At 42.5% G+C, this 26,603-nt stretch overlaps 2 protein-coding genes across 2 annotated transcripts in view; both read right to left on the bottom strand.

Annotated features, from left to right (window-relative positions):
* The window catches only part of LRRK1 (leucine rich repeat kinase 1), a 98,731-nt gene extending 96,902 nt beyond the window's left edge, over nucleotides 1–1,829 (bottom strand). The window contains exon 1 of the mRNA XM_087878330.1: nucleotides 1,556–1,829. The gene's annotated coding sequence lies outside the window, so the exon portion shown is untranslated. The remainder of the gene's footprint in view (nucleotides 1–1,555) is intronic.
* A 6,387-nt stretch (nucleotides 1,830–8,216) lies between these two features.
* The window catches only part of ALDH1A3 (aldehyde dehydrogenase 1 family member A3), a 50,640-nt gene continuing 32,253 nt past the window's right edge, over nucleotides 8,217–26,603 (bottom strand). The window contains exons 6-13 of the mRNA XM_060694811.2: nucleotides 25,085–25,213; nucleotides 24,213–24,326; nucleotides 19,486–19,588; nucleotides 17,854–18,038; nucleotides 16,157–16,321; nucleotides 14,188–14,345; nucleotides 12,805–12,879; nucleotides 8,217–9,375 (exon numbers count right to left, since the gene is read on the bottom strand). Of these exons, the coding sequence (XP_060550794.1) occupies nucleotides 9,303–9,375; nucleotides 12,805–12,879; nucleotides 14,188–14,345; nucleotides 16,157–16,321; nucleotides 17,854–18,038; nucleotides 19,486–19,588; nucleotides 24,213–24,326; nucleotides 25,085–25,213 (1,002 nt within the window). The 3' untranslated portion in view covers nucleotides 8,217–9,302. The remainder of the gene's footprint in view (nucleotides 9,376–12,804; nucleotides 12,880–14,187; nucleotides 14,346–16,156; nucleotides 16,322–17,853; nucleotides 18,039–19,485; nucleotides 19,589–24,212; nucleotides 24,327–25,084; nucleotides 25,214–26,603) is intronic.

Raw genomic sequence — 26,603 nt, 5'->3', positions numbered from 1 at the left:
ATATGAGAATCTAGGTAAACTGTAAATTGTAGGCTATGAATTTGGTGAAGGATGCACAAAAGACTTGTAACCAACCGACACACTGTTTGCAATTGAAGATGGTTTTATGTACGTTTGTTTAAAAATTTTAAAAAAAATCTTTTTTAAAAAATGCAAATTCTGCAAATCTAAAAGGTTTTCTTGGACTGGAAAATGGCAACAGGCAGCATATGCCCGACCTCGCAGATAAAAAAAGAAAAAAAAAAAAACAGAAGCGCGTCCGCTTTCCCACAAACTGGCCGCTTTCCCAAAAGGTCCGATTTCGTCCCAGTGGAACTTTCCAATCTCAAAAGAGCGCCTGTCAAGTCAGCACGTTGGAGAGAGGTTTTAGGCGAAGGGTTTCCCCAAAGGGCTAGAACCTAAATCAGAAACGGGGTCGGTAGGGTCTCCTGCTTGGGCGGCGGCGGGGGGGGGTGCGGGTTGGACTACATGACCTCCAAGGTACCTTCCAACTCTGTTAATCTGCTCTGAACCTGCCGTTGCCTGCCCATTTGCAGCTGCCGAAAGGGAGGGGGGGTGTACGTGAAAGCGAGCTGGAGAGGAAGAGAAAGTGACGTCTCCCAACCCCCTTAAAAGTAACAGTAAAAACGTTTTTTTTTTTTAATGGGATAAATGCCATTGTTAAATAAATGTTAAATGAGAACAATAACACAGAGAGAGATAATAAATTGACAAATGAGAGAAATTCAATAACTTGTAAATTCTGGACATGGGATTAAGCACAAAAGAATTGTAACCGATCGACACACTTTCTGCAATTGTTATGGATGATGGTTTGTTTATTTATTTATTTATTTATTTATTTATTTATTTATTTATTTATTTATTTATTTATTTATTTATTTTCTATACCGCCCTTCTCCCGAAGGACTCAGGGCGGTGTACAGCCTGATTCAAAAGCACAAAGACAGACAAAATTTAAAAATAATTAACATGATTAAATAAGAGGCTCAGTTATAAAACCCCAAATTTAAAATCCCATTTTTTAAAACCAATTTACAATTGTTTTATGTTTTGTTTAAAAATATTTAAAAAAAATAAAAAGTAACAGTAACAGAGTTTTGGAAGAGGGACCTTGGAAGTCATCAAGGAGGAGGAGACCTGTACTAAGGCAGAGAGGGCAGAGCTGACTTCACCTGCCTTCAGGTCCCCCAGAATCTTGAAGATCCCTCTAACGAGCAAGCGATTAGCAGCAGCAGATCCAGAAAAGCGGCTCTTGGCTGCAGGGTGATGGTCTGGATCGGGGCAAAGCCAAGCCTGCCTTGGCCGAAGCAGCGAATGTTGGACAGCACCCACAGGCTGCAACTTTTTGGCAACGGGCAAGCCAGCCTCGCCCAGATGCCCCGGACGCCAGTGGCAAGCCTGTGCCCCCCCCGCTTATTCCCCACCCCCCCCACTCTTCCTCTTGGTCTTCCTGGGCTGCGCTCGGTCCCTAGAGACGCCTCCACCGAGCGCAATCGTTCGGGCTTGGTTACCAACACGCGCGCCACGAAGCTTCCAGCCTGCGCGCACTTACCGGGGCCTCGCTCCCCGCGCCCTCCATCTGGGCAAGGCTCGCGGGGGAACCTCGGCGCGCCCTCCACGTCTTGGGACTTGAGGAAGAGGAAGAAACCGGGGAGGGCGCAGAAGGACCGAGGGCGCGGGACATCCCCCGGTGGGATGCCCGTCCCTGCTTGCGCGCTGGGGAAACGGAGCCAAACCCGGAGGAGGAGAAGGAGAAGGAGAAGGAGGCGCGTTCGGCTTCCCTGCTAGAGCAGCCCCGCCACTTCCTCGATTGCCCGGCCGGGGGTGGGGTCTTCCGGCTCGGCAAGGCGAGTCTGAGTGGCCGCCTCCGGCTTCTAGGGCGGCGCAAGGCGAGGACGGGCGGACGCAGCTGTGGAAGTTCTGCGGAAGGGGAGCGCGGGCGGCGCAACTCAGCTGGATCGGGGAGAGGAGCCTGAGCGCGCGCGCCAGGAAGGTTCTTTTTTTTTTTTTAATTGATTTATATGCCGCCCTTCTCCGGAGACTCAGGGCGGCTTACAAGGCGCTAAGCAATAGCCTTCATCCTTTTGTATATTTATACAATATTTATACAAAGTCAGCTTATTGCCCCCACAATCTGGGTCATTTTACCTACCTTTGAAAGGATGGAAGGCTGAGTCAACCTTGAGCCTGGCGAGATTCGAACCTGCAGTAATTGCAGGCAGCTGTGTTAATAACAGGGTGCTTTAAACCACTGTACTACCAAGGTTTCCCCCCCCACACACACACACCCCATCACTACCACCAAGCGCCCTCCCCGTCCCATCTTTTTCTCCATCCCATCCATTGGTTTGGCTGCCCCCCCCCGCATCACTTCCGACTTTCCTGCTTGAGCACGGGGTTGGGCTAGAGGACCTCTAAAGTCCCTTCCAACTCCGTTTCTTCTGTTCTTTCTTAGCATCCGCGCGCTCTTGGCCTTCGGGGTTGTTTCTTGGTTTGGCGAAGGAATCTTTCGGGCAACATTGATTTCTCCATCCCCCGAGGGTCATTCCCCCCCCCCATGCTGGGAGAATTTGCACAGCTGGAGATCTTGTACAGAGCAGGGTTCCTCCAGGATTACTCATAAGGTTAATAAAAAAAAAAAAGCCGCCCCTCTAAAATTTAAGAATCCCAGCAAGAATTTGGCATGTGTGTGGCTTCCCCAACCAGGGTGGATTCATATTCACAAGAATATATGATCAGACACGGAAAGCATTTGGTGATATATAACATATAAGATATAACATATAATTAATATGTGTGTGCACATGTGTGTGCATATATATATATATATATATATATATATATATATATATATATATATATGTGTGTGTGTGTGTGTGTGTGTGTGTGTGTGTGTGTGTGTGTGTGTGTGTGTATGTATATGTATATGTATATGTATATGTATATGTATATGTATGTATGTACGTCTGTCTGTCTGTCTGTCTGTCTGTCTTGGTGTATTCAGGTCTTTTCCCGTGTAAGATTGAGAGTATCTTGGCTACTCTCAATCTTACACGGGAAAAGACCCGAATACGCATACCTGTACCCGTGAAAATCTGTGAAAACAAATATACATACATATACATATACACATACACATACACAAACACACACACACACACACAAGTTAAAATCTCGGGTGTTTTCCCGCATCATTATAAGTTTGTTAGTTAAAATGTTTAAAATCCTGGCTAAGATCCCAGCTCAGAATCCTCTAAATTCCCAAACAAAAACCTTTTTAAGGTCTTTCAAAAACTCTGGCTGAAATCCTAACCAACACTTTAAGGTTAGGCAACATTTCGACAAGCTCTTACCTTGTCATCTTCGGGCCTTTATTATCAGTTTAGAAGCTGTGGGTCATGCTTCATTATACTAGCTGCAGCCTGAATGCGTGTTAACGGTCCAGTTTTCTCTGGCTCCCATACATACATACACACACACACACACATATAAGGTAAAGGTTCCCCTTGCACATATGTGCTAGTCGTTCCTGACTCTAGGGGGCGGTGCTCATCTCCGTTTCTAAGCCGAAGAGCCAGCACTGTCCGAAGACGTCTCCATGGTCATGTGGCCAGCATGACTCAACGCCAAAGGCGCACGGAACACTGTTCCCTTCCCACCAAAAGTGGTCCCTATTTTTCTACTTGCATTTTTTACGTGCTTTTGAACTGCTAGGTTGGCAGAAGCTGGGATAAGTAATGGGAGCTCACCCTGTTACGCGGCACTAGGGATTCAAACCACTGAACGGCCAACCTTTCGATCGACAAGCTCAGCGTCTTAGCCACTGAGCCACCGCGTCCTCATACATATATCTATACACATACATATAAAAGAAGCACTAATGAAGGTTGTAAGCAACTTTTCAAAACTGGGATAGTGTTACCACTTACTCTGCAAGTAGAGCAATTTGTCAATATAATTTCAAGAAAATTTGCAGACCTCAAATCGGAGGCTTTGCAGATCTCCAAATCAGGACACTGTACAAAAAAATAAATAAATGAATTTAATTCCTGGCAAGGGAAGCATAACTATGTTGTCTCAATGTAAATCAATAAAAAAAAACCTTTCAGTCAACGTGAATCAATCATGTTCTTATTTGCAATGCCTTGTTTGCCATCAAAGCAAGAGAAGTGAGAATTGTGGAGAATGTTGCTACAGTAACTACAGTAAATGCAGGCGTTATTACAAGTGGCGAGCAAATCAAATTCACCACTGCAGTTACTTCTTCTAGCATTAAGTCATTTACCACACTGCTGCTCTTGACAGTTAACAGATGCTGGCTGCTGCAGATGGCTGCCCCAGGAAAATGTACCCTGGAGCTTTGGAAATCTTGAGTGGGCATCAACTTGGCAACTGTTTAACAACTGAAATGTCAAGTTCTGATTCTTAAGACATACAAGGGATCATGTTGAGCTGTTTTAATGCCCCACACCTTTTCCCAAGCCTGAGAATGCCAAGGAAAATCATCAAAACCATAAAAAAGTGAAAGTTAGAATATTTTGGACATGTGATGGGACACCCAGAAAAATACGGCATACCTCACTTAATTCTCCAAGGAAAGTTTGAAGGCAAACAAGGTCCAGGCAGAAGAAGAAGAAGAAGATCATGGCTTCAAAATCTAAGGGACTGGTTTGGACAAAACTCAGCAGCCCTTTTTCGTGAGGCTGTCGATAAAAATAGGATCGCCAACATGATCGCCAATGTCGGATGACGGATATGGCGCAAGAAGAAGAAGAAGCCATCCCAATATATCTGGATGCCCTTGGGTTGGATTAGACAAACCAAGGAGGAGGATGGGTCTACTACTATTGTGACCTAGGCTTCCTGAGTCATTAAAACACAGGAGTAGTCCCAAAAACCTCTTTTATTGCAACAGCTGTGAATTACATTCATTCACAGCTGAGTCCCAATTAGTTGCAAAAAGTCCTTCAGGAGCAATCCTTCGGGATAATCACCAACCTTTATCTCCCTTGACACTCTGACAAAGACCTACTCGGCAAAGCCACACGGAGTCCAGAATCAAACAGAGATGCCGACTGGGAACAGAATTAACAATGTTGCTTTCCTGCAAAGGGCCCACGTGCCTTTGCTCCTCTTTTAAGCCTTATGGGAGGGGTCAATCATCTCCAGGCCTTACTCCCGAGTTGTCCCTTTTGTTTTAACTGTTTGTGCCTTCTGGCAGCTCTGCGCATGCACATACTAGGAACAGGCTCCCCCTGTTCCTCTGCCTCTCTGCTGTCTGACTCTGGAAGCTCTGGAGTCTGTGCATCACTCCCAGATGGGCGTGATCTACTACTACTACTACTAGTCAGGAGACCTAAGGCAAACCAACATATCTGGAGGCTATACATCTTTGCAAACCAGATGCTGGATATTTGAAGGCCATCAGTCTCATGCAGTGTTTTCAAACAATTCAAATGCATCTCCCAAATCTATCATCGTGTCTAAATTATTCTCTAAATAAGCAACTGTTATTATGAGATCATAGTAGAGCACTGACCCACCCAAATTGCGACTGTGAGAGGGATCTCGGAGTCCTAGTGGACAACCATTTAAATATGAGCCAGCAGTGTGCAGCAGCTGCCAAAAAAAGCCAACACAGTCCTAGACAGAGGGATAGAATCAAGATTACGTGAAGTGTTCATACCACTTTATAATGCCTTGGTAAGACCACACTTGGAATCCTGCATCCAGTTTTGGTCGCCACAATGTAAAAAAGATGTGGAGACTCTAGAAAGAGTGCAGAGAAGAGCAACAAAGATGATTAGGGGGCTAAAACATATGAAGAACAGTTGCAGGACTTGGGTATGTCTAGTTTAATGAAAAGAAGGATTAGGGGAAACATGATAGCTTTGTTTCAATATCTCAGGGGTTGCCACAAAGAAGAGGGAATCAAGCTATTCTCCAAAGCACCTGAGGGCAGAACAAGAAGCAATGGGTGGAAACTAACCAAGGAGAGATCCACCCTAGAAATAAGGAGAAATTTCCTGAGAGTCAGAACAATTAATCAGTGGAACAACTTGCCTCCAGAAGCTGTGAATGCTCCAACACTGGAAGTTTTTAAGAAGTTGGATAACCTTTTGTCTGAAGTGGTGTAAGGTTTCCTGCCTAAGCAGGGGATTGGACTAGAAGACCTCCAAGGTCCCTTCCAACTCCTATTCTATTCTATTCTATTCTATTCTATTCTATTCTATTCTATTCTATTCTATTCTATTCTATTCTATTCTATTCTATTCTATTCTATTCTATTCTAATTATTTCTATTCTATTCCTCATGCTGAGAGGTTGGAAAAGGTCTTCAATTCAGCCTTAGGAGGGAAGAAGCAGAGCCTGCATTATTAAGTGTGCAATCAGAAGAGGTGGGATGGTATTGCACTCCTTGAACTTTGCAAATGATGTAAGCCCCTAACATGTCAATAGATGTGGAGTTGGGATCGTAGAAACACCCAGGAGCATAGAAGAGTTCAGAGGCAGATGCATAAATAAATGTCTTAAACGTATTTATTCATATGATAAATCATATTAACTATGTACAACAGAGATCAAGTCTCATGAGGAACAAACATGAAAAGACAGAGATGGAGAGAGCAAGGTGGAAAAGGTTGGAGGGGGTTTTATACTCAGGGTAAGCCCCTCCTTTCCACATAGGGGTGGAGACACTCTCTGCCTCCACTGGTGTCTGTAGGACACACGTGCCAATGGCTTGCAAATACTTGCAAATACTTGACAATAGAATTGTGGGACTTGCCCAATTCCTGGCCAGCAGGTGTGAGTTTTGACAGTCATCCTATCTTGCCTGGAAATAAGGTGGTTCAAGCTTTAACAAAGAAAAAGACACCTCCCCTCTTCCCCAGGGAATTGTGATCCACTCTTGAGGGATCCATTATTAGACCAGGAACAAGAACACCCACAGCCAGAGAAACCCATTGGATAATGCTGGGAAAGTTATATTCACACAAGAAGTCTCGCGGGATTTGTGAATAAATGAAATCATGGGATGTTGGGATGTTAGTCACCCTGAGTTCTTGGAAGTAAGCTGGGATGGAAATCTAATAAAACAAATTGTTAAATATTATACCAGTTGGTACATAGATGGGCAGTTGGAACTGCCCATTTATGTATAACAGCCTTTTCTTTCTCTTTTTTCTTTTTCTTTTCCTTTCCCCCTTCCCTTTTCTTTACTTTTTTCTTTATTTCTTTCTCCTTTTCTGTCTTTTTCCTTCCTTGCTTCCTTCCCTCCCTCCCTTTCTTTATCCCTTTTGTCTCCCTTCCTTCCTTTTTTCTCCTTTTCTGTCTTTTTCCTTCCTTCCTTTCTCCTTTTTCTTTCTCCTTTTCTGTCTTTTTCCTTCCTTCCTTCCTTCCCTTCCTTTACTTTATTTTTCTCCTTTTGCCTTTCCTTCCTTGCTTGCTTCCTTCCTTCCCTCCTTTTCTCTCTCTTTCTTTCTTTCCCCCTTTGTCTCCCTTCCTTCCTTTTTTCTCCTTTTCTGTCTTTTTCCTTCCTTCCTTTTTCCTTTTTCTTTTTCTGTCTTCTTCCTTCCTTCCTTCCTTCCTTCCTTCCTTCCTTCCCTTCCCTTCCCTTCCCTTCCCCTCTTATATAGCCCTCCACTCACCACAGCTGCATTGAGAGTCTTGCAAGAGTGCACAGTCAGACTTGCAGGAGTGATATCAAGAGATCAGACTGGGAAACAAAAGTTATGAAAGCTACTATTACTTTTCCTTAGAGATACAGTAACAGAATCTTGGAAATCTGAATCACTCTCTCTCTTCTTGCTTTTATCCTTAAGAGAACTAGGCAGGGTCAAGACTTTCTATATTTTTTTCTTTTCCTTTCTGAGTTTAGTTTGTATCGTTGTTTTTTAATTATTGTTTAAATATTCTTTTTTTTTAAAAAAAAAACTATTTTGCAGTATATGGAATTTCCCCTCAAGTACGAGCAAGTGGGATCGTAGAAATTATATTTTATTAACTGTAGTGCTACTATTACAAGAGATAACTTTTAAAATAAGCAAATTATTTCCATGTACAATCAGCAATAAAATATACATTAGATTAATTGCATTCTAATTTATAAATATATATTTATATTTATTTATATTTAAACATTTAATGATACTTCATACCAAAAGACAGCACTAACATGCAATGAAATAATATAAAGACTCTACGAGGTTGTACTTTACAATAGTGCCTAAGATTTTAATTTCCAAAGTAAAAAAAAAGAAAAGAAAAGAAAAATTCAGTGTGTACAAAACCATAATAAAATACGGTTACCGTCAATAATTACAAGACATTGAATAAGCTTGAAATCACAATGAGGAATATATTTATTTCAAAAAGAGTGTCTCTAGAAAAATAAACCAATGATTCCAGATTGCACTGTAGACAGTGATCATTCAATGCACAAGAGAGAGGCAATTACTGTAGCTGTCTTATAATGCTTTTGTACACCATCCAGAAGGGGAAAAAATGTCTGTGCAAGAACTTGGGGAAAAAGTTAATGGACAAGAAACTCCCAAGAGCATCTGGGATCCTTCCTTATTTGTATTCGTGAAACATTTCAAAAACACCTTAGTATTTGCCAATAGTGAAATATTTGCCAGAAACCCCCAAAAACGAATTACTAAATTGCAAAAATGCAATCCTAAGTAATGTGGACTATAAGACTAAGAGACAAGGAAAAAAATTGCAAGTAGAAACTGCCTTCATCTAGCCTTCCAACACTTGGATGAAAGTATTTTCTTGAGAGATTTGGAAAACTGTCCTAAGTGAAGAAATATGAAAATGTTGAACGGCTTCAGGACTCCTATCTGCAAATCCCTTCCCTAACCTCAGTATCTCTTTGGATTGACTGGAGTTTGGCTACCTGAAAATACTTTCACACAATGGTCTTTCATTCTTCGTCTGATTCTTCCAGATGTTTTCGGCTTCGGTTCCCCGAGTTCCTAGTGCTACAACCACCAAAGACTAGGATTTATGGGAAATCAAGGTCCTAACCCATCTGGAAGATAACCAGACTGGAAGAAAGATCTTGCAGACTACATCTGTTTCAGAAAACCAGATAATTAATTTTTGAGTTAGAAGGACCAGCTCAACAAAACCTTCTTTAAAAAAAAAAAAAAAGATTGTTTGGTTTCCTTTTTTAAAGGAAGGAAAATGGGCAATTTCCCCCTTTCCAATTCTAGCATGTGCCCCTCAATCCGTGTTATGTGTCAACATTCAGAGTGTCAGAGTTTATTTTAGCCTCCATGCACATCCGTAGCTCAACAAGTCTTCTGGGACACTTTAATGGTGACCGTCTTCACTTCTGTGTACTCTGAGAGAGCATATTCTCCTCTGTGGAAGAACAAAAATATTGAGTTTAAGATACAAGTGCTTCAGCACGCCAAAAAGCCGCTCTCTGTTTACTTCCCACCCGCACCTGTTTAACGTAAGCTTAAATGCCATTCATGAGATGGTAAACTTTTCAGAAATGACATTGGAAAAGTGAAGAGATTCCTACTGAGGAGAAGGTGATTAGGAAAATATTAGAATGTGCAGAAATGAACAGATTAACATTGGCAATCAAAGAGAAGGAACAAACTGAATATTGTATGAAATGGGAAGTTTTTTATCAATGGTTAGAAGGGAAACTGGAAATAAAAGAAGAAGATTAAAGAAGAAAAGAAAATATGTTGATAGAGATATAAATAAGATGATAATTGTTAGTATTAGGATGAGGAGGATAATTATGTGTAATGTTAGTGTTATTGTATTTTCACTTGAAGACACGTTAAGAGGAAAAATGAACAGGCTTACAATGTTTAACTGATTAACATAGTATAATTTTAAGATTAGAGAATGATATTAAGTGAATGATGTTGTAAATGTTGAAGGTTGGCACATAGAGATATTTGAACCCAGACGACACAGTGTTTAAGGAAAGATGGAATGTTTGTATTTTGAAATATAGATAGATAGATAGATAGATAGATAGATAGATAGATAGATAGATAGATAGATAGATAGATAGATAGAAAGAAAGAGATAGGTAGGTAGCTAGATAGATATATTTAAAGAAATGACATGAAAAGGCAAATGGGATTTGGATGACAATCCTTAAGAACCAAAGAGGAAAATAAACTGTCTTGGTGTCATATTTTAACTCCTTTTGTTTTCAGAAACCTGAGGGTCAAATAATGGTTGTGTTCTTGAAAATCTAACTATAAATCTGACTTTTCATCCCAGAACAGGATGGAATCACAAAGGTCTATTCTCTGACACTGAGGTGCGTCAGAGGGGGGTTTCAGGAGGTTCTGACCAGTTCTGGAGAACCGATAGTGGAAAATTTGAATAGTTCGGAGAACCGGTAGTAAAAATTCTGACTGGCCCCACCCCCATCTATTCTCTGCCTCCCAAGTCCCAGCTGATCGGGAGGAAATGGAGATTTTGCAGTAACCTTCCCCTGCCACACCCACCAAGCCATGCCACGTCCACCAAGCCACACCCACAGAACTGGTAGTAAAAAAAAATTGAAACCCACCACTCAGATGCATGTACATAAATTACATGAAGGCTTACCTTGGCTTGTGCATCCAGCTCCAAATATGATTATCTTTAAAATTCCTATCTGTCTCAGAGTCCACCTGTGTGAACATGTGCCTCACTAAATTAACTTCCTTCTCCTTGGTTTTCCCCTGATGTTGCCCAGATGTGGGGATGTCAACTCCCAGAATTCTTGGCAAGGGTTATGGCTCACAAGGAAATTCAACCATCCCAATTCACAAATCTGGAAGGGTCCAATTTGGGGCAATTACTTTAAGAGCCTTGGTAGTACAGGGGTTTAAGGCACCCTGTTATTAACACAGCTGCCTGCAATTTACTGCTGGTTCGAATCTCTCCAAGGCTCAAGGTTGACTCAGCCTTCCATCCTTTCTAAGGTAGGTGAAATGAGGACCCAGTTTGTGGGGGCAATAAGCTGACTTTGTATAAATATACAAAAAGTATGAAGGCTATTGCTGAGCACATTGTAAGCCGCCCTGAGTCTTCGGAGAAGGGCGGCATATAAATCAAATTAAAAAAAAACAACAACAACTTTTTTCTCCGTGTATTGTTGGTTCCTTACACGGTGACAAGAGCCTTTTTTGTTTATTAGTTATTTGGAGAACAGCGGGTGAAAATCTTATTTGCCTGGATATTTTAAACTGGTGTATTACAGTGAATAATATGATAATATGTTTATTTCCTGCCTTTATTGCTGTAAATAATGTGTGTGTGTGTGTGTAAGAGAGAGAGTGGGAGGGCAGTGGTGGGATTCAGTCGGTTCTGTCCAAACTGGTAGCGCTGACTGTGGTAGGCTCCACCCACCCGCCTGGAAGTAATGCCGTCCTATTTCGCCATGTTTTGGAGGCTGTGTGCATGTGCGGAAGGCGTGTGAGTGTGAACAAAGAGCATGCACGGAAGCCTGAGTTTACCATTTGCAAACTCGTAGTAAGTGAATCCTAGCTCTGGAGGGAGGGAGGGAGAGGGAGAGAGGGGGAGAGGGGGAGAGGGAGAGGGAGAGAGAGAGTTCAAATCAGTCTTGAGTTTTGTTGAAGCCTGTCTCCTGTCTAGAGAACCCCTTTAGTTTTCTTGGCAAATTTGAGAAGTGGTTTGCCATTGTCTTGTAGGGAAACAATAATAAAGATAGAATATAAAATACTGATATACTAGATTTAGTAAAAGCTTGTTATTCTGTAATCGTTAGGTTCCTGTGACATATATATTGTGCTTTTGTATTTGTATCACATATATTATTCCTTTCTATTTGTATCTCCTGGTACAAACATATTGTCATTAGGCCTCTAAAATGTATCTGGTATTTGTCAAACGTAGGTCCCTGCCATTTGACCTGAACTCATATCAATCTCTTTCTGTGCCATCTAAAAGCATGGTACATATCTCAGTTGAAACTAGCCATCAACAAAGGGATAAACTACACCTCAGTCCTAATTTATGCCTGATCTGGATAAGATCTGGTCTTCCAGAGCCAGGGGCTAAGTAGCCAATTAAGTAAACAAATAAATGCTTACGATAAGACTAATTGGAAGTTTAGATTCCTTTGCAGGGCAACAAAGAATACACAAACATAAATCAGGGGACAGAGTTGGGGACCGAACTGGTGCTTTAAAGGTATAAAAGTGGTTACATCTTCTCTGAAGATGTGAACCCTCCCACATACATATCTCTTTGTATGTGTTTGGAATGGTTTTACCCAGCCTTTTGTCTTTGATCAAAGATTAAATGTTGATTCTTACTCAAGCCTCCGTTTAAGTCTTTCTTTTTGGTTCACTGAGAGCTTAAGCATATAGCTGGACCTTACAGTCTCTTTCCTAGAGCTGAGAGAAAGGGACTGGCTCCAGGTCCCCCAGTTGATTTCACAGTCTCTAACCTGGTGCCTTAATCAAACTGGTTTAATCAAACTATATCTTTAGGAGCGATTATTTTTCTGTATATTATCTTGGTGAAATGAAGGATGGGATACAAATAAAAAAGAAATACCACCCTAAGGATCACAGGAATATGGCCTAAGTACAGGTTTAAAGAGAAATAATTGGCATTCTTTGGGAAGATATGAACGGCTCATCCAAACTGCAAGATCCAGAGGCACAGGGGGGGAATAAGGAACACCAGAAGTCCAGGCAAGGCAACAAACAAAACCCTCCAAGCCAAGACAGAAGAAAATTAGATTCTTGTTCCTGCCACTCTGCAAGCTTAATTTTCTTCAAAAACAAAAACCAGACTTACAGTTCTCTGCCATTTCCTGACATTTTAAAACCACCGAAGGGAGCTTGTGCAAAGAAGGAGTTGTAGCAATTGATCCTGTGGAAAACAAAGAGAGGAATAATACAGCTCTACTGTTTGGGAAGAGCTTACACTCTGAGCTAAGCCTTGGTGTGCTTAACTAGGTTTCTCTGAAGGAACCACAGCTGGCAACATAGACGCAGCCAAACAAGCCACAGAGTGATTTAGCGCGGGGGTATCAAACTCAATTTCATTGAGGGCCGCATCAGGGCTATGGCTGACCTCGGAGGGGGCCCGGGGGGACATGGTTGACTGTGTGGGGTGTGGCCAGTTTGATGCCACTCACTGGGTGTGGCCGACAGGATGGGTGTGGCCTGCTTGATGCCACTCCCCAAACTGCTGGCATGTTTCCTCTTCGCATTAGGTAGACTGGGCCAACAGCGCATTGGGTAGACTGGGCCGAAGCCATGTGGATTGGCCCCTTACATTTTCCAGGACAGCCCCACGGGACAGATCTGACATCATAGGCTGGATCCGGCCCACAGGCCTTGTGTTTGACACCCCTGACTTGCTATGTTGCGTTAACACGACGTCCCTATTCCTTTATAAAGTATTAACTAGTATTATTTCATGCATTAACTAGGCAAATGAAAAACAGCTTAATGTACTCTAAGGTCAGAAGATAAGGTCAGAGGAGGGGACTTAGACTTAGACTTTGTCTACAATGCCTGCAAACCGAAGATTGAAGTGCAATTACTGTATTTTTTTGAGTATAAGACACACCTTTTCCCCCCCTAAAAGAGGCTGAAAATTTGGGTGCGTCTTATACTCCGAATGTAGCTTTTTCGAAGCTTTTTTTCAGCCCTAATGAGGCGCTAACAAGGCACTAGCGAGCGATCTTCCCAGCTTTGCCTGCTCCCTCGATTCTCCACTGTGCTTTAAGGAGGCGCTAGTGAGCAAAGCGATCTCCATGCTTTGCTCCGACTCTCAGCTGTTCTTTAGAAGCTTTTTTTCAGCCCTAACTAGGCGCTAGCCAAGCCAAGCGATCTCCCCCGTGCTTTGCCTGCTTTTCTCATTGCTTCTTCCTCTCAGCTGTGCCTTAGAAGCTGTTTTTTATCCACAAGCAGGGGATTAAAAACCAGCAAACTAATGTGCTGAAGCTGACTAGACTAAGGACGCTAGCTAGATGAATACCTGGTAGGCAGATTTTTTTCCTCCTATTTTCCTCCCCAAAAACTAAGCTGCGTCTTATACTCCGGGGCATCTTATACTCCGAAAAATACGGTATACAGTACTTTGTCTACAATGCCTGCAAACTGAAGATTGAAGTGCAATTACTCAACGAAGTGACTTTCTGCATGAAAGAAAACAAAATTAGCACCTCACCAGACAGTGCCCGATTGTAGCGCTGATGCTAATGTCAACGCTCTATCCAAGTTCTTTGTAAACACCGCTGCTGTGAGTCCGTATTCTGTATTATTGGCTCTCTGTATGACTTCTTCTAGGCTTTTAAACTTTGTTATGGGCTGCACGGGTCCAAAAATCTGTTGACATCAAAATCATGGCCATCAGAAGATGAATCAATTGAATTACCTAAAGCACCCGCCTTTTATACCAGGATATTCAGCAATCACATCGTGCTGCATTTCCTGTGTTTAATATTTTTATTGGGTTATAAGATAAAATAAGATACGAAATACAAAAGTAAATAGGAAAACGGTGGGGAGGAAGAGGGGGAAGAGAAGTGTTGTGGTCCGCCAGCAGCCTGCGGAGCTAGCAGCGGAGTCAGACAGTGTGGAGGTTGGGGAGGACCATGGGCCAGTCCTGGAGTCTGGGGAAGGCCCGGACAAGGGCTCTGCATCAGAGGCAGAGATGGGGCCAGGGCCATCTGGGAATGATGTGCGGACTCCGGAGCCTCCAGAGTTGGACAGCAGAGAGGCAGAGGAACAGAAGGAGCCTGTTCCTAGTGCACACATGCGCAGAGCTGCCAGAAGGCAAGAGCAGCTAAAGCAAAAAGGATGACTCGGGAGTAAGGCCAGGAGATGATTAGCCCCTCCCATAAGACTTAAAAGAGCAGGAAAGGCTCTTGGGCTCTTTGTAGGAAAGCCACGTTGCTAAATCTGTTTTCCAGTCGGCGTCTCTTGTTTCTGAACTTCGTGGGGCTTTGCCAAGAAAGGCGTTTGGCAGGGTGCCAAAGAAGATAAAGGTTTGTGATAAGCCTGAAGGACTTTTTCTGAAGGACTTGTTTTGGAATTAATTTGGACTAAGGTTGGAATGAAGTAATTCTCAGCTGTTATAATAAAATAGTTTTGTTTGAGACTAATTGTGTCCTGTAATGACTAAGTGAGCCTAGGTCAGAACAAGAAGTGAGGGAGGATAAGAGAAAAAGAAACATGGACTCCTGACTCCGTCTGTTGCAGTCAAATAAAGCATTAACATCAAATCACAACTTTTTCTTTCTTCATAATAATACGAACAAGCCATTTCTATAAGGATCTATCAATCTAATCGGTAAAACCCAAAATCAAAGTTTCATTTTTTTCCACTTCAAGCACAAAGTTCAGAAGTGGTTTCCATTTGGAAACAAAAGTACTTATGCTCTTTTCTTTAACCAGAATGGTCAATTTTGCCATTTCAGCCAACTCCGTCAACTTCTGCAACCATTTGTCCAAACATTGTGTGGCATTCCCATTTGGCGTCCTTCAGTTGTGTTGTCGTAACAGGACAAAATTCTGTGAACTGAAGTCCCAAAACATTTTGGAGAGCACCCGGTGAGGAACACCTAATGTTTTACTTTGATCCACGTGCCTCTTTATTTTTTATAAAGGGTGGAATGGACACGATTATGAACAAAAGTGGTTCATATACATCTACAATCACCCGTGTCCAGTGGTGGGATTCAGCTGGCTCGGGCCAGTTTGGGCAAACCGGTAGTTAAATTGCTGGCTGGCTCTGCCCCTTCCCGCTTCTTCCAGAAGTCCCGGGCCCCATTTTGGCTCCCAAGTAAGTGCAGGGAGGCCTACTAGGCCCAAAACGGGGCATGGGGGATGCTGCGCATCCCACACCTGTGGCCTGTTTTTGGTCCCAGGAGGCTGCAGGGAGGCCTACTAGGCCCAAAATGGGGTGCGGGGGAGGCTATGCGTCCCCCACCTGTGGCCCGTTTTTGGTCCCAGGGGGCTGCAGGAGGCTGAGTGCTGCCTGTCACACCCCTGGCCACGCCCACCATGGCCACGCCCATCCAGCCGGTCATTAGGGCAGAGAACCGGTTATTAACTTATTTGAATCCCACCACTGCCCTTGTCTCTGTGTGTGAGTTGGGAGGTTACATAAATTTGTTTAGCAGATAAATGAATACCTCCTCTTTGGCAATTCGCATATTGTCGGTGACTTCTGAAAAAATGGTGGGTTTGATGAACAGGCCACAATCGCCCATCGCTAAACCGCCACACTCCAACTTGGCACCTTCTTTCTTCCCGCTTTCGATCAGGTCCAAGATCTTGTCAAACTGCTGCTGATCGATCTATCCAAATAAAAACACAAGTTGCACTGCTCTTACGAGAACTAGAAATGGATGCTAACAGTGTGACACACAGATCAATGTGGGGCTTATTTCTCATCCATGCTTTAAGAGTCTTCCTCGTGGAAAACATAACACATCTAACATTTAAAAATTATTTAAGAGAGCCAGTTTGGTCTAGAAACTGGGCTAGAAACTAGGAGATTGTGAATTCTAGTTCCACCTTAGCCATGAAAGCCAGCTGGGTGACTTTGAGCACCAAACATCAGGAGAAGGTGAGTTTTAGTTCTGCCTTAGCCATGAAAGTAAGCTGGATGACTCTGGGGGCCTATCACCAGGAGATGGTGAGTTCTAGTCCTGTTTTTGCGGTGAAAGATGGCTGTTCATGGCCAGCTCCTTTCTCTCAGTCCAACTCACCTCACAGGGTGGTTGTTATGAGGCAAATAGGAGGAAGGAAGGAAGGTATGTTGGATATGTTCATTACCCTGAGTTGTTTGTAAAAACATTTTTACAATGTTTTTATATGTATACAACAGGGAAAAAAATATTTGTTTCAGTCTAGTCCAGATACAATTACTTTTCCAGAATCTATTTCTTCCTTGGATTGTTTAAAAACTTTAATAAAAACAATGGACATCACCCAGAATCATGTTTTACAATGTGTGGCTATATAATGAATGTATTAACAGCGGCAAGGATTGTGTTTGCTAAAAATTGGAAAAATGAGAAAATACCAATGCAGGATGAAGTTATTAAGAAAATAATGGAATGTGCTGAAATGAGTAAATTGACATTTGAAATTAGAGAACAAGAAGACAAACAATACTATAAGATATGGGACCTATTTTATCAATGGTTAGATAAAAAAATATGGAATTGAAATATGGTAGAGATCTTCACAATACAAAATTGTAGAACTATGTGAAATATAACATAAAGAGGTATTATTACTGGATAGGTTCAGGAGGATGAAATGAATGTTATAATAAAAATTAACTCAAATCTTAGAATATCTTAAATAATAATGAGGGAAGAAATAGCCATAGTCAAATAAATGATTAATGAGGATAATAATATATAGATATTTATTAGGTCAATGATATGAGAATTTAGGTAAACTGTAAATTGTAAAGCTATGAATTGGTGAATGATGCACAAAAGACTTGTAAGCAACCAACACACTGTTTGCAATTGAAGATGGTTTTATGTATGTTTGTTTAAAAATAAAAAAAAATGTTCAAAAAAAATGTGTGGCTATATAAATTGGATGAATAAATAAATGAGACAAACACAAAGAGTGTTAAAGTCACACGTTTTCACAGACAGAAATGAATTTATAAACAAGCAGACCAATATACTAGTCCCTATGGCTTGAACCTACAGCCTTCTATCTCAGCAGATATTTCTATATTTCCTCTGGTTAAGAAGTTCTGCTTTATTTATGTATGACCACATTGTAAACACAATGGATAAGTTAACAAACTGCACCAAAGGCCTGGGATAAAATAGACAGTTCTGCAAAGGTAATATAATACCTGTGGTCCCTGCTCCGTCTGGAAATCAAATGGGTCTCCCACGAGTCGCTTCTTTGCATATTCCACACTGCGTTTGACAAATTCTGGATATATCTGCTCTTCCACAAAAACACGCGAAGCCGCTGTGCAGCATTGACCTTGGTTAAAGAAGACACCCTGGTGGGCACAGTCCACAGCTAAGTCCACTGGAAAGATGTCAGAGAGAAAGAGGTGAAAAATATTAACACAGGCGGGTGGGCGAGTGGGTGGATGGATGGAAGGAAGGAAGGAAGGAAGGAAGGAAGGAAGGAAGGAAGGAAGGAAGAATGGATGGAAGGAAGGAAGGAAGGAAGGAAGGAAGGAAGGAAGAATGGATGGAAGGAAAGAAGGAAGGAAGGAAGGAAGGAAGGAAGGAAGGAAGGAAGGAAGGATGGATGGAAGGAAGGAAGGATAGATGGATGGATGGATGGATGGATGGATGGATGGATGGAAGGAAGGAAGGAAGGAAGGAAGGATAGATGGATGGATGGAAGGAAGGAAGGAAGGAAGGATGGATGGATGGAAGGAAGGAAGGATAGATGGATGGATGGATGGATGGATGGATGGATGGAAGGAAGGAAGGAAGGAAGGAAGAATGGATGGAAGGAAGGAAGGAAGGAAGGATGGATGGATGGAAGGAAGGAAGGATAGATGGATGGATGGATGGATGGAAGGAAGGAAGGAAGGAAGAATGGATGGAAGGAAGGAAGGAAGGAAGGAAGGAAGGAAGGAAGGAAGGATGGATGGAAGGAAGGAAGGATAGATGGATGGAAGGAAGGAAGGAAGGAAGGAAGAATGGAAGGAAGGAAGGAAGGAAGGAAGGAAGGAAGGAAGGAAGGAAGGAAGGATGGAAGGAAGGAAGGATAGATGGATGGATGGATGGATGGAAGGAAGGAAGGAAGGAAGGAAGGAAGAATGGATGGAAGGAAGGAAGGATGGAAGGAAGGAAGGAAGGAAGGAAGGAAGGAAGGAAGGAAGGAAGGAATAATGGATGGAAGGAAGGAAGGAAGGAAGGAAGGAAGGATGGATTGGATGGATGGACGGATGGATGGATGGATGGATAGATAGATAGATAAGATAGATAGATAGATAATATAAGTGGGTGGGTGGGTAGACAGATAGACAGAGTCTAAATAATCATCATTCACCTGTCCCCACTATTAACTCCTCCCCACCCCAACAATACAACTCCACAGCTTCTGCATGCTATCTTTTTTTAAAAAAAAAGTTTTATATTTTAATTTTGTATCAACATATTCAAATGTACAGTCTTTTGTCCATCATTAATCATTATTCATTCATCTTATTCTTTAACTTCCATTTGCTAATTAGTTGTGCGGGTCTGCTCTTCTACCATCTCCTTCCTTTATTTTAATACAACCTTTTCCTTTTCTTCTTCCCTTCTCTCTCCTCTTCTCTCTCTTTCTACTTTCCTCATTCCTCCTCTCCTTCCCTTTTCTACTTCCTCTCCTCTTTCCCCTCTCCTCTCTTCTTCCTCCCTTTCTTACCCCCTTCTCCTCCTCTTTCCCCCTTCTTCTTCTGTATGCTATCTTGAAAGACCAGGAGAAACATAGACTAGGGGTAACAGAAATTTCCCAACCGGATCCCACTCACAGTCAGCATCTGCGCAGACAATGCAAGGATTTTTCCCACCCAGCTCCAGAGTCACCCTCTTGAGATTGCTTTTCGAAGCGGCTTCTTTGATCAGCTTTCCAACCTGTGGCAAAGAAAAAGGAAAAAAGGGGGGGAGGGAATGTGAGATTCCTAGCCTCTGCCCAAAAAAAGAGGAGAAAACCTTGTTCCGAATAGTTTGTTCAGTCAGAGAAAGCACTAATTAGGAATTTGCTAAGACTGTTTTCCAAAAACAGCCGACATCCCCCAAATATTGGTATTTATGTCTGACGAAGTCTATGTTCGTTTTCTAATATTAGGCAGAATCAACCTGAAAACTATTCAGAGTTTTTCAACCTCTTGAAGAGAAGGATTTGGGAATGGGGTGGGTGGGGGTATGCTGATTGTCTTCCAGTACGTGAGAGACTGTCACGGGGAAGAGGGGATTGACTTATTTTCCAAAGGGGCAGGACAAGAAACAACAGGTGGAAGAGTGTTAAAGAGAGATCCAACCTGAAAATCAGGAGAAATTTTCTGATGGTGAACAATTAATCAACGGAATAGCTTGCCTCCAGGAGTTGTGGGTCCTCCGTCACTGGAGGCTTTCAAGAAGAAACTGGGCAACCATTGGACCAGGATGGTATTGTACTTCCTCTTTTAAAAATTCTTTTCATATAAATGTTATTTACAAGAAGAAAGAAAAAAAGAAAGGAAGCAAGGAAAGAGAAAGAAAGAAAGAAAGAAAGAAAGAAAGAAAGAAAGAAAGAAAGAAAGAAAGAAAGAAGAAAGAAAGAGGAAGAAGGAAGCAAGGAAAGAGAAAGAAAGAAAGAAGGAAGGAAGGAAGGAAGGAAGGAAGGAAGGAAAGAGAAAGAAAGAAAGAAGGAAGGAAGGAAGGAAAGAGAAAGAAAGAAAGAAGGAAGGAAGGAAGGAAGGAAAGAGAAAGAAAGAAAAAGAAGGAAGGAAGCAAGCAAGCAAGGAAAGAGAAAGAAAGGAAGGAAGGCAGGAAGGAAGGAAGGAAGGAAGGAAGGGATTTTTTTTTACATCATAGCCTAACATGCCTCCCTCCTATAATTTATAAACCATTAAAACCGCGCTATAATTCAGTCATTCATCTTATACATTCTGTATATGTAAAAGGAACAAAAAACATTCCCGAAGAAAAAACGCATTGTCTTCCTCATATGCTCCTATGCTCACAGTTTCAATGTTTTTTTTTTTTGTTTTTTTTAATGAAGTCCAGCAGAAATGGCATGCAGCCCTTTTGGAATATTTGATTGTATGTTCCATGGTGGATGAGCCCAGCTAGCTGGCTGATGAAAGTCTCAAAAATATTAAGCAGGAACAGATTCCCACATGGGAGAAAGGTAGACGTCCCAGAGAAGGAAGGGAGGAAGGGAGGCAGGGAGGGAGGAAGGAAGGGAGAGAGGGAGGAAGGGAGGGAGGGAGGAAGGAAGGGAGAGAGGAAGGAAGGGAGGGAGGGAGGAAGGAAGGGAGAGAGGGAGGAAGGGTGGAAGGAAGGGAGAGAGGGAGGAAGGAAAGGAGGGAGGAAGGGAGAGAGGGAGGAAGGAAGGGAGAGAGGAAGGAAGGGAGGGAGGGAGGAAGGAAGGGAGAGAGGGAGGAAGGGTGGAAGGAAGGGAGAGAGGGAGGAAGGAAAGGAGGGAGGAAGGGAGAGAGGAAGGAAGGGAGGATGGGAGAGAGGGAGGAAGGAAGGAAGGGAGAGAGGAAGGGAGGGAGGGAGGGAGGGAGGAAGGGAGAGAGGGAGGGAGGGAGGGAGGAAGGGAGAAAGGAAGGGAGGAAGGGAGAGAGGGAGGAAGGAAGGAAGAGAGAGAGGAAGGGAGAGAGGAAGGGAGGGAGGGAGGGAGGAAGGGAGAAAGGAAGGGAGGAAGGGAGAGAGGGAGGAAGGAAGGAAGAGAGAGAGGAAGGGAGAGAGGAAGGGAGGGAGGGAGGGAGGAAGGGAGAAAGGAAGGGAGGAAGGGAGAGAGGGAGGAAGGAAGGACGGGAGAGAGGGAGGGAGGAAGGCAGGAAGGAAGGAAGAACACTTTGCAAATATCCTTAGCCACCCTAGGTCCAAACATGTCCATGTCAACTCAGATATTTGTATTAGACCATTAATCCCATCACTGGCCTCTCAGTCAGATCCTGGACATTGTCTAATAATTACCTTGGGAAACCCTCACAATTAACACCCCAGAAACTGGGAGGGGGGGGGAAGAAACAAAGCCTCTTTTGCAACAATCCAAGTTTCAGCCAATAGATGGTGCTGCTACATGCCAAGATTCCCAACCGAAAGGCATTTGCCAGACCCTTTGGTGCTGACAGCAATTTCTCATAATTACAGGCAGGGATCTCGAGCGTGCCAGAAAGACCGTAACAGATGAGAACTGACAGGAGGCTGGCAAGGACATTAAATCCTCAACTCCAAACACTGTCAGCGGAGAGTGGATGAGGTTTCTGGAAAGGACATTTGAGAGTCCACCCTTCTTCAGAGCCTAGGTTAACTTGAATCAAACCACACACACGTGTCAGCTTATAGAACAGAATAGAATTCTTTATTGGCCAAGTGTGATTGGACACACAAGGAATTTGTCTTTGGTGCATACACTCTCGGTGTACATAAGGAGAATAAAATACATTCGTCAGGAATCACAAGGCACAATACCCAGTGACAGTCATACGGTGCAATAAGCAATCGAATCATACCAGGAAACAATCAATATCAATATAAATCACAAGGATATAAGCAACAAGTTGCAGTCATGCAGTCACAAGTGGGAAGAGATGAGGGATAGGAGCGATGAGAAGATTAATAGTATTACAGACTTAGTGAATAGTTTGACGGTGTTGAGGGAATTATTTGTTTAGCAGAGTGATGGCATTCGGGGGAAAAACTGTTCTTGTGTCTAGTTGTTCTGGTGTGCAGTGCTCTATAGCGTCATTTTGAGGGTAGGAGTTGAAACAATTTATGTCCAGGATGCGAGGGGTCTGTAAATATTTTCACAGCCCTCTTTTTGACTTATGCAGTATATAGGTCCTCAGTGGAAGGCAGGTTGGTGGCCATTGTTTTTTCTGCAGTTCTAATTATCCTCTGAAGTCGGTGTCTGTCTTGTTGGGTTGCAGAACCGAACCAGAGAGTTATAGAGGTGCAGATGACAGACTCAATAGTTCCTCTGTAGAACTGGATCAGCAGCTCTATCAGCATTACCTACAGGTGAATTCAGTTAAGCAGAAACTTGACGAGCAAATAACCTCTTCCTGCATCCAATGCCAAACATTTTGGAAAGATTATTTCCATAAAGGGTGAAAGAATGGACCAAATGGGCTCTCCTGATGCAAAACAGCCATAAGGTAGAATTTCTGTCGACGGACAGCAGACCCCTGGGGGTTTCTGATTTCCTATTCTTTAACAGCAACAGACCTGATTTATTTCTCACCTTCGTCATTTCTTTATAATACTTAAAACACAAAAAAGTGAGGAATCTGTATTGCAACCATCTGTACCGACTATCTGGAAATACTTGCAAATATGCCTGGGAATTTTCTTTGTGGCTCTCCTGGAAAATGAAGTATTTTGTAGATTTAAGTTTCCAGATTAACAAGAGTTGGAAGGGGTCTTGGAGGTCATCTAGTCCAACCCCCCCCACCCAAGCAGGAGACCCCACACCATTTCTGACAGATGGCAGTCCAATCTCTTCTTGAAAACTTGCAGGGATGAAGCTCCCACAACTTCTGAAGGCAACTTCTGTTCCATGGGTTGATTGTTCTCACGGACAGAAAATTTCTCCTTATTTCCAGGTTGAATCTCTCCTTGTTCAGTTTTCATCCATTATTCCTTGTCTGGCCTTCGGGTGCTTTGGAGAATAGCTTGACCCCCTCCTCTCTGTGGCAGCCCCTCAAATATTGGAAGACTGCTATCATGTGTCCCCTGCTCCTTCTCTTCACTAGACTAGCCATACCCAGTTCCTGCAACCGTTCATCGTATGTTTTAACCTCCAGTCCCCTAATCATCCTGGTTGCTCTTCTCTGCACTCTTTCTAGAGTCTCAGCATCTTTTTTTTTTAATTATTAAACATTTTTTAAAAACAAAAAGAAAGCTTTAACACTTTTCCCTTTCAAACAATTTCGCGTCAGTCAAGAATTTCTTACATATACATTTTTTTCTCCCTTATTCTACTATCTCTTTTGTACATATACTTCTAATATTAATTTATTTATTTACATATATACATATAAATACCCTTGTACACAATTTCATTTCTACAATTTATGTTTCCTCATATTTGCTATTATACTCCTACTCCTATTTCGACCATTATTTAATTTTTCCTTGCCTTTTATCTCTCCCTTCCAGCCGTTCGTACCATTTCTCCCACACTAAGTAATATTCTGTTTCCTCTTTTTCTTGTGTCCTCCTTTGTTAATTTGTCCATCTCCGCACATTCTAAAACTTTTCTAATCAAGTTATCTTCGGATGGTATATTATTATTTTTCCAATTCTGAGCGTAGATTATTCTTGCTGCTGTGATAATATGGATAATTAAATATTGTATTTCTTTTTCATGTGACCCTGGGAACTCATTCCTAGTAAAAATGTTTCTGGCCTCATCTCTATCTGTTGTTCGGTTATTTCTCAACAACTTTTTTAATAGTAATGGGTCCAATCCAAGTAATGGATTGTGGAGGAGCAAAAGAGACGTGGAACTACACTGTACGTAAACATTTCCATCACTGACCTCTGTTGAGCCTGTGAATGCTATTTTGTCAACCTTGGGATGCAAGGAAAGAGCAGCTCCTGCCGTAGGTCCATATCCTGGCACGATGTTCAGTACCCCTGGGGGGAATCCTGCCTAAAAAGGAATAACATGTTTTGAGTTGCAAGGAGGGGGGAAAAAAAACCAGCATTTCTCTAAAATGAACTGTTAAGAAAGGGGCAGAAACAAAGGGGAAGTTGCGACAGACCTATTTGCTAAAACTACTATAACGTTTTTGAAATTCTGCATTGGGTTATCTGGAACTCAAGATTGTTAATAAACTCAGAAGGGTCTGTTGAATCCTTGCAGCTCTCTGAACCTAACGGTTTTCTTACAGACGTTTGATTACCAAGCTAGATAACATCATCAATGCTAGAAGGGAACAGGGTTTGCTTCAGTGGTGAAATGTAAAATTTGTTACTACCAACCTAGCAGTTCGAAAGCACGTGAAAAATGCAAGTAGAAAAATAGGGACCAACCACCTTTGGTGGGAAGGGAACAGCGTTCCATGCGCCTTTGGCATTGAGTCATGCTGGCCACATGACCGCAGAGACGTCTTCGGACAGCGCTGGCTCTTCGGCTTTGAAACGGAGATGAGCATCTCCCCCTAGAGTCAGGAACGACTAGCACATATGTGCGAGGGGAACCTTTACCTTTGCCTTACAGTAAAAGGTGGTGTTAGAAGTATTCACGGTTTTGGTTCTTGTCTGCACTACCTCAAAATATCACTACCTGATATTCGTTTTGCTGGTCTCAAAGTATTTCTCCTTTCCTTTAACCTTCCAGAAAAAACTAGGGAGGGTCCCTCCTCTAACCCCCCAGCTCTAACTCTTAGATTTATTCGTGGCACTTACCTCCTTGACTAAAGAGCCCAGATGGAGGGAGGTGAGGGGTGTTTGCTCAGCAGGTTTCACAACTAAGGTGTTGCCACAACACAAAGCTGGGGCCATCTTCCAGATCAGCATCAGCAAAGGAAAATTCCACTGAAAGAAAGAAGACCAAGTATTTGACCAAGTGTGGTTAGACACACAAGGAATTTGTCTCCAGTACAGAAACAAACAACAGTGACCCAGAGATGGTAAGAAGGACATCCCTGTCATTCTTCCAGTTCCCTTTTTGATGCTCTTCCTAAAGAGCTGGAGAACTACAGTATGGTTACTCCCAGATAAAACTAAATCTGTCCATTAAATAACCATCATAAACTCCCATTTTTATGACCCTCAATTTGGTGTAGAGTCGGGGCAACTGGATGGAGTTGAGCATTTATTGGCCGGATGCCTTTCCTGATGCCTACATGGAGTTCGCAGCAGATATTTTTTTCTTTACGTCTTAGGAAATAAACATCTGCCACTACCTAGGACTGAACTCTCAACCTTCCAAGTGGGAGGAGAGAGCATCTTCCCGTCTACGTCACCACACCACTCAGTTAAATAACCACCATATTCAATAGTATTTACTACTTAAATTAAATATTCTACAGTTTAATATCCATGCTTCTAATGACATAGAATGTGGAATTTATCCGTTTTCCTTTGAAGAACAGGACCTACAGGTTCTAACAGGAGCACATCCTTTTTATCATGGTGCAATACTTTATCCCATCTCTAAGTGTCGCTGTGGGGCTGCGTACACCAATTTTTTAGCTATGACCGGAGGAGAAACAACTGACGGCTGCTAAATTTCGGCTCGTAGACCCCTTTTCAAAAAGTTCCCTTTTAAAAAGATTTTTTAAAAACAGGGAAGAGTTACCGTTGTCAAGACATAAAGGTGACTACCTGGACATAGCCGTGCGGTTTTCCCGACAGCATTATAAAAATTTCTGTAATTACCTTATTTTATTTTTTTAACCTTGATCTCCCACTCGAATACTAAACCAGATCCAATCCAGCTTTCTTTCTTTTTTAAAAAAAATCAGGTAAAGTCAGCTATGTGCTGGCACATGCACACAGAAGAAAACGATGAGAAGAGCCAAAAAGGTCTAAAAATAAGATCAGTCCCGCATGTGTTGGCCAAGTCATTTCCAAACGGCAGTGATTGAATTGCGCTTTGCTTAAACACAGCCAGTGTGTGTCCACACACACAGCCAGAGACATTTGTGTGGATTTGTGCAAGTTACTTGCAAGACCGCATTTCCCCAGGGACCACTCCGATCATGCCCAGAGAAATAGCTGACTGCCCCTTTTCTGGGAGATAGAGAAATGTAGCATCGTTTTCTGATGATGGGCCAAATTTGGGGTTCCTTCCCACTGGAGATATGGCTGTCTCCAATGTTATCTACCTCCTAGAAAATGTCGAAGACAGAGTTTGGGGCTCTAATGCTGTGTTTTGTCTCTGAGTTTTAATTCTATTAGCTTATTTTGCAGGCCATTAACG

This window comes from Pantherophis guttatus, chromosome 13 (genome assembly GCF_059756535.1).
Source record: "Pantherophis guttatus breed Tessera chromosome 13, ASM5975653v1, whole genome shotgun sequence".
Classification (NCBI taxonomy): Eukaryota; Metazoa; Chordata; class Lepidosauria; order Squamata; family Colubridae; genus Pantherophis; species Pantherophis guttatus.
This window is presented reverse-complemented; position numbering and strand designations above follow the sequence as displayed.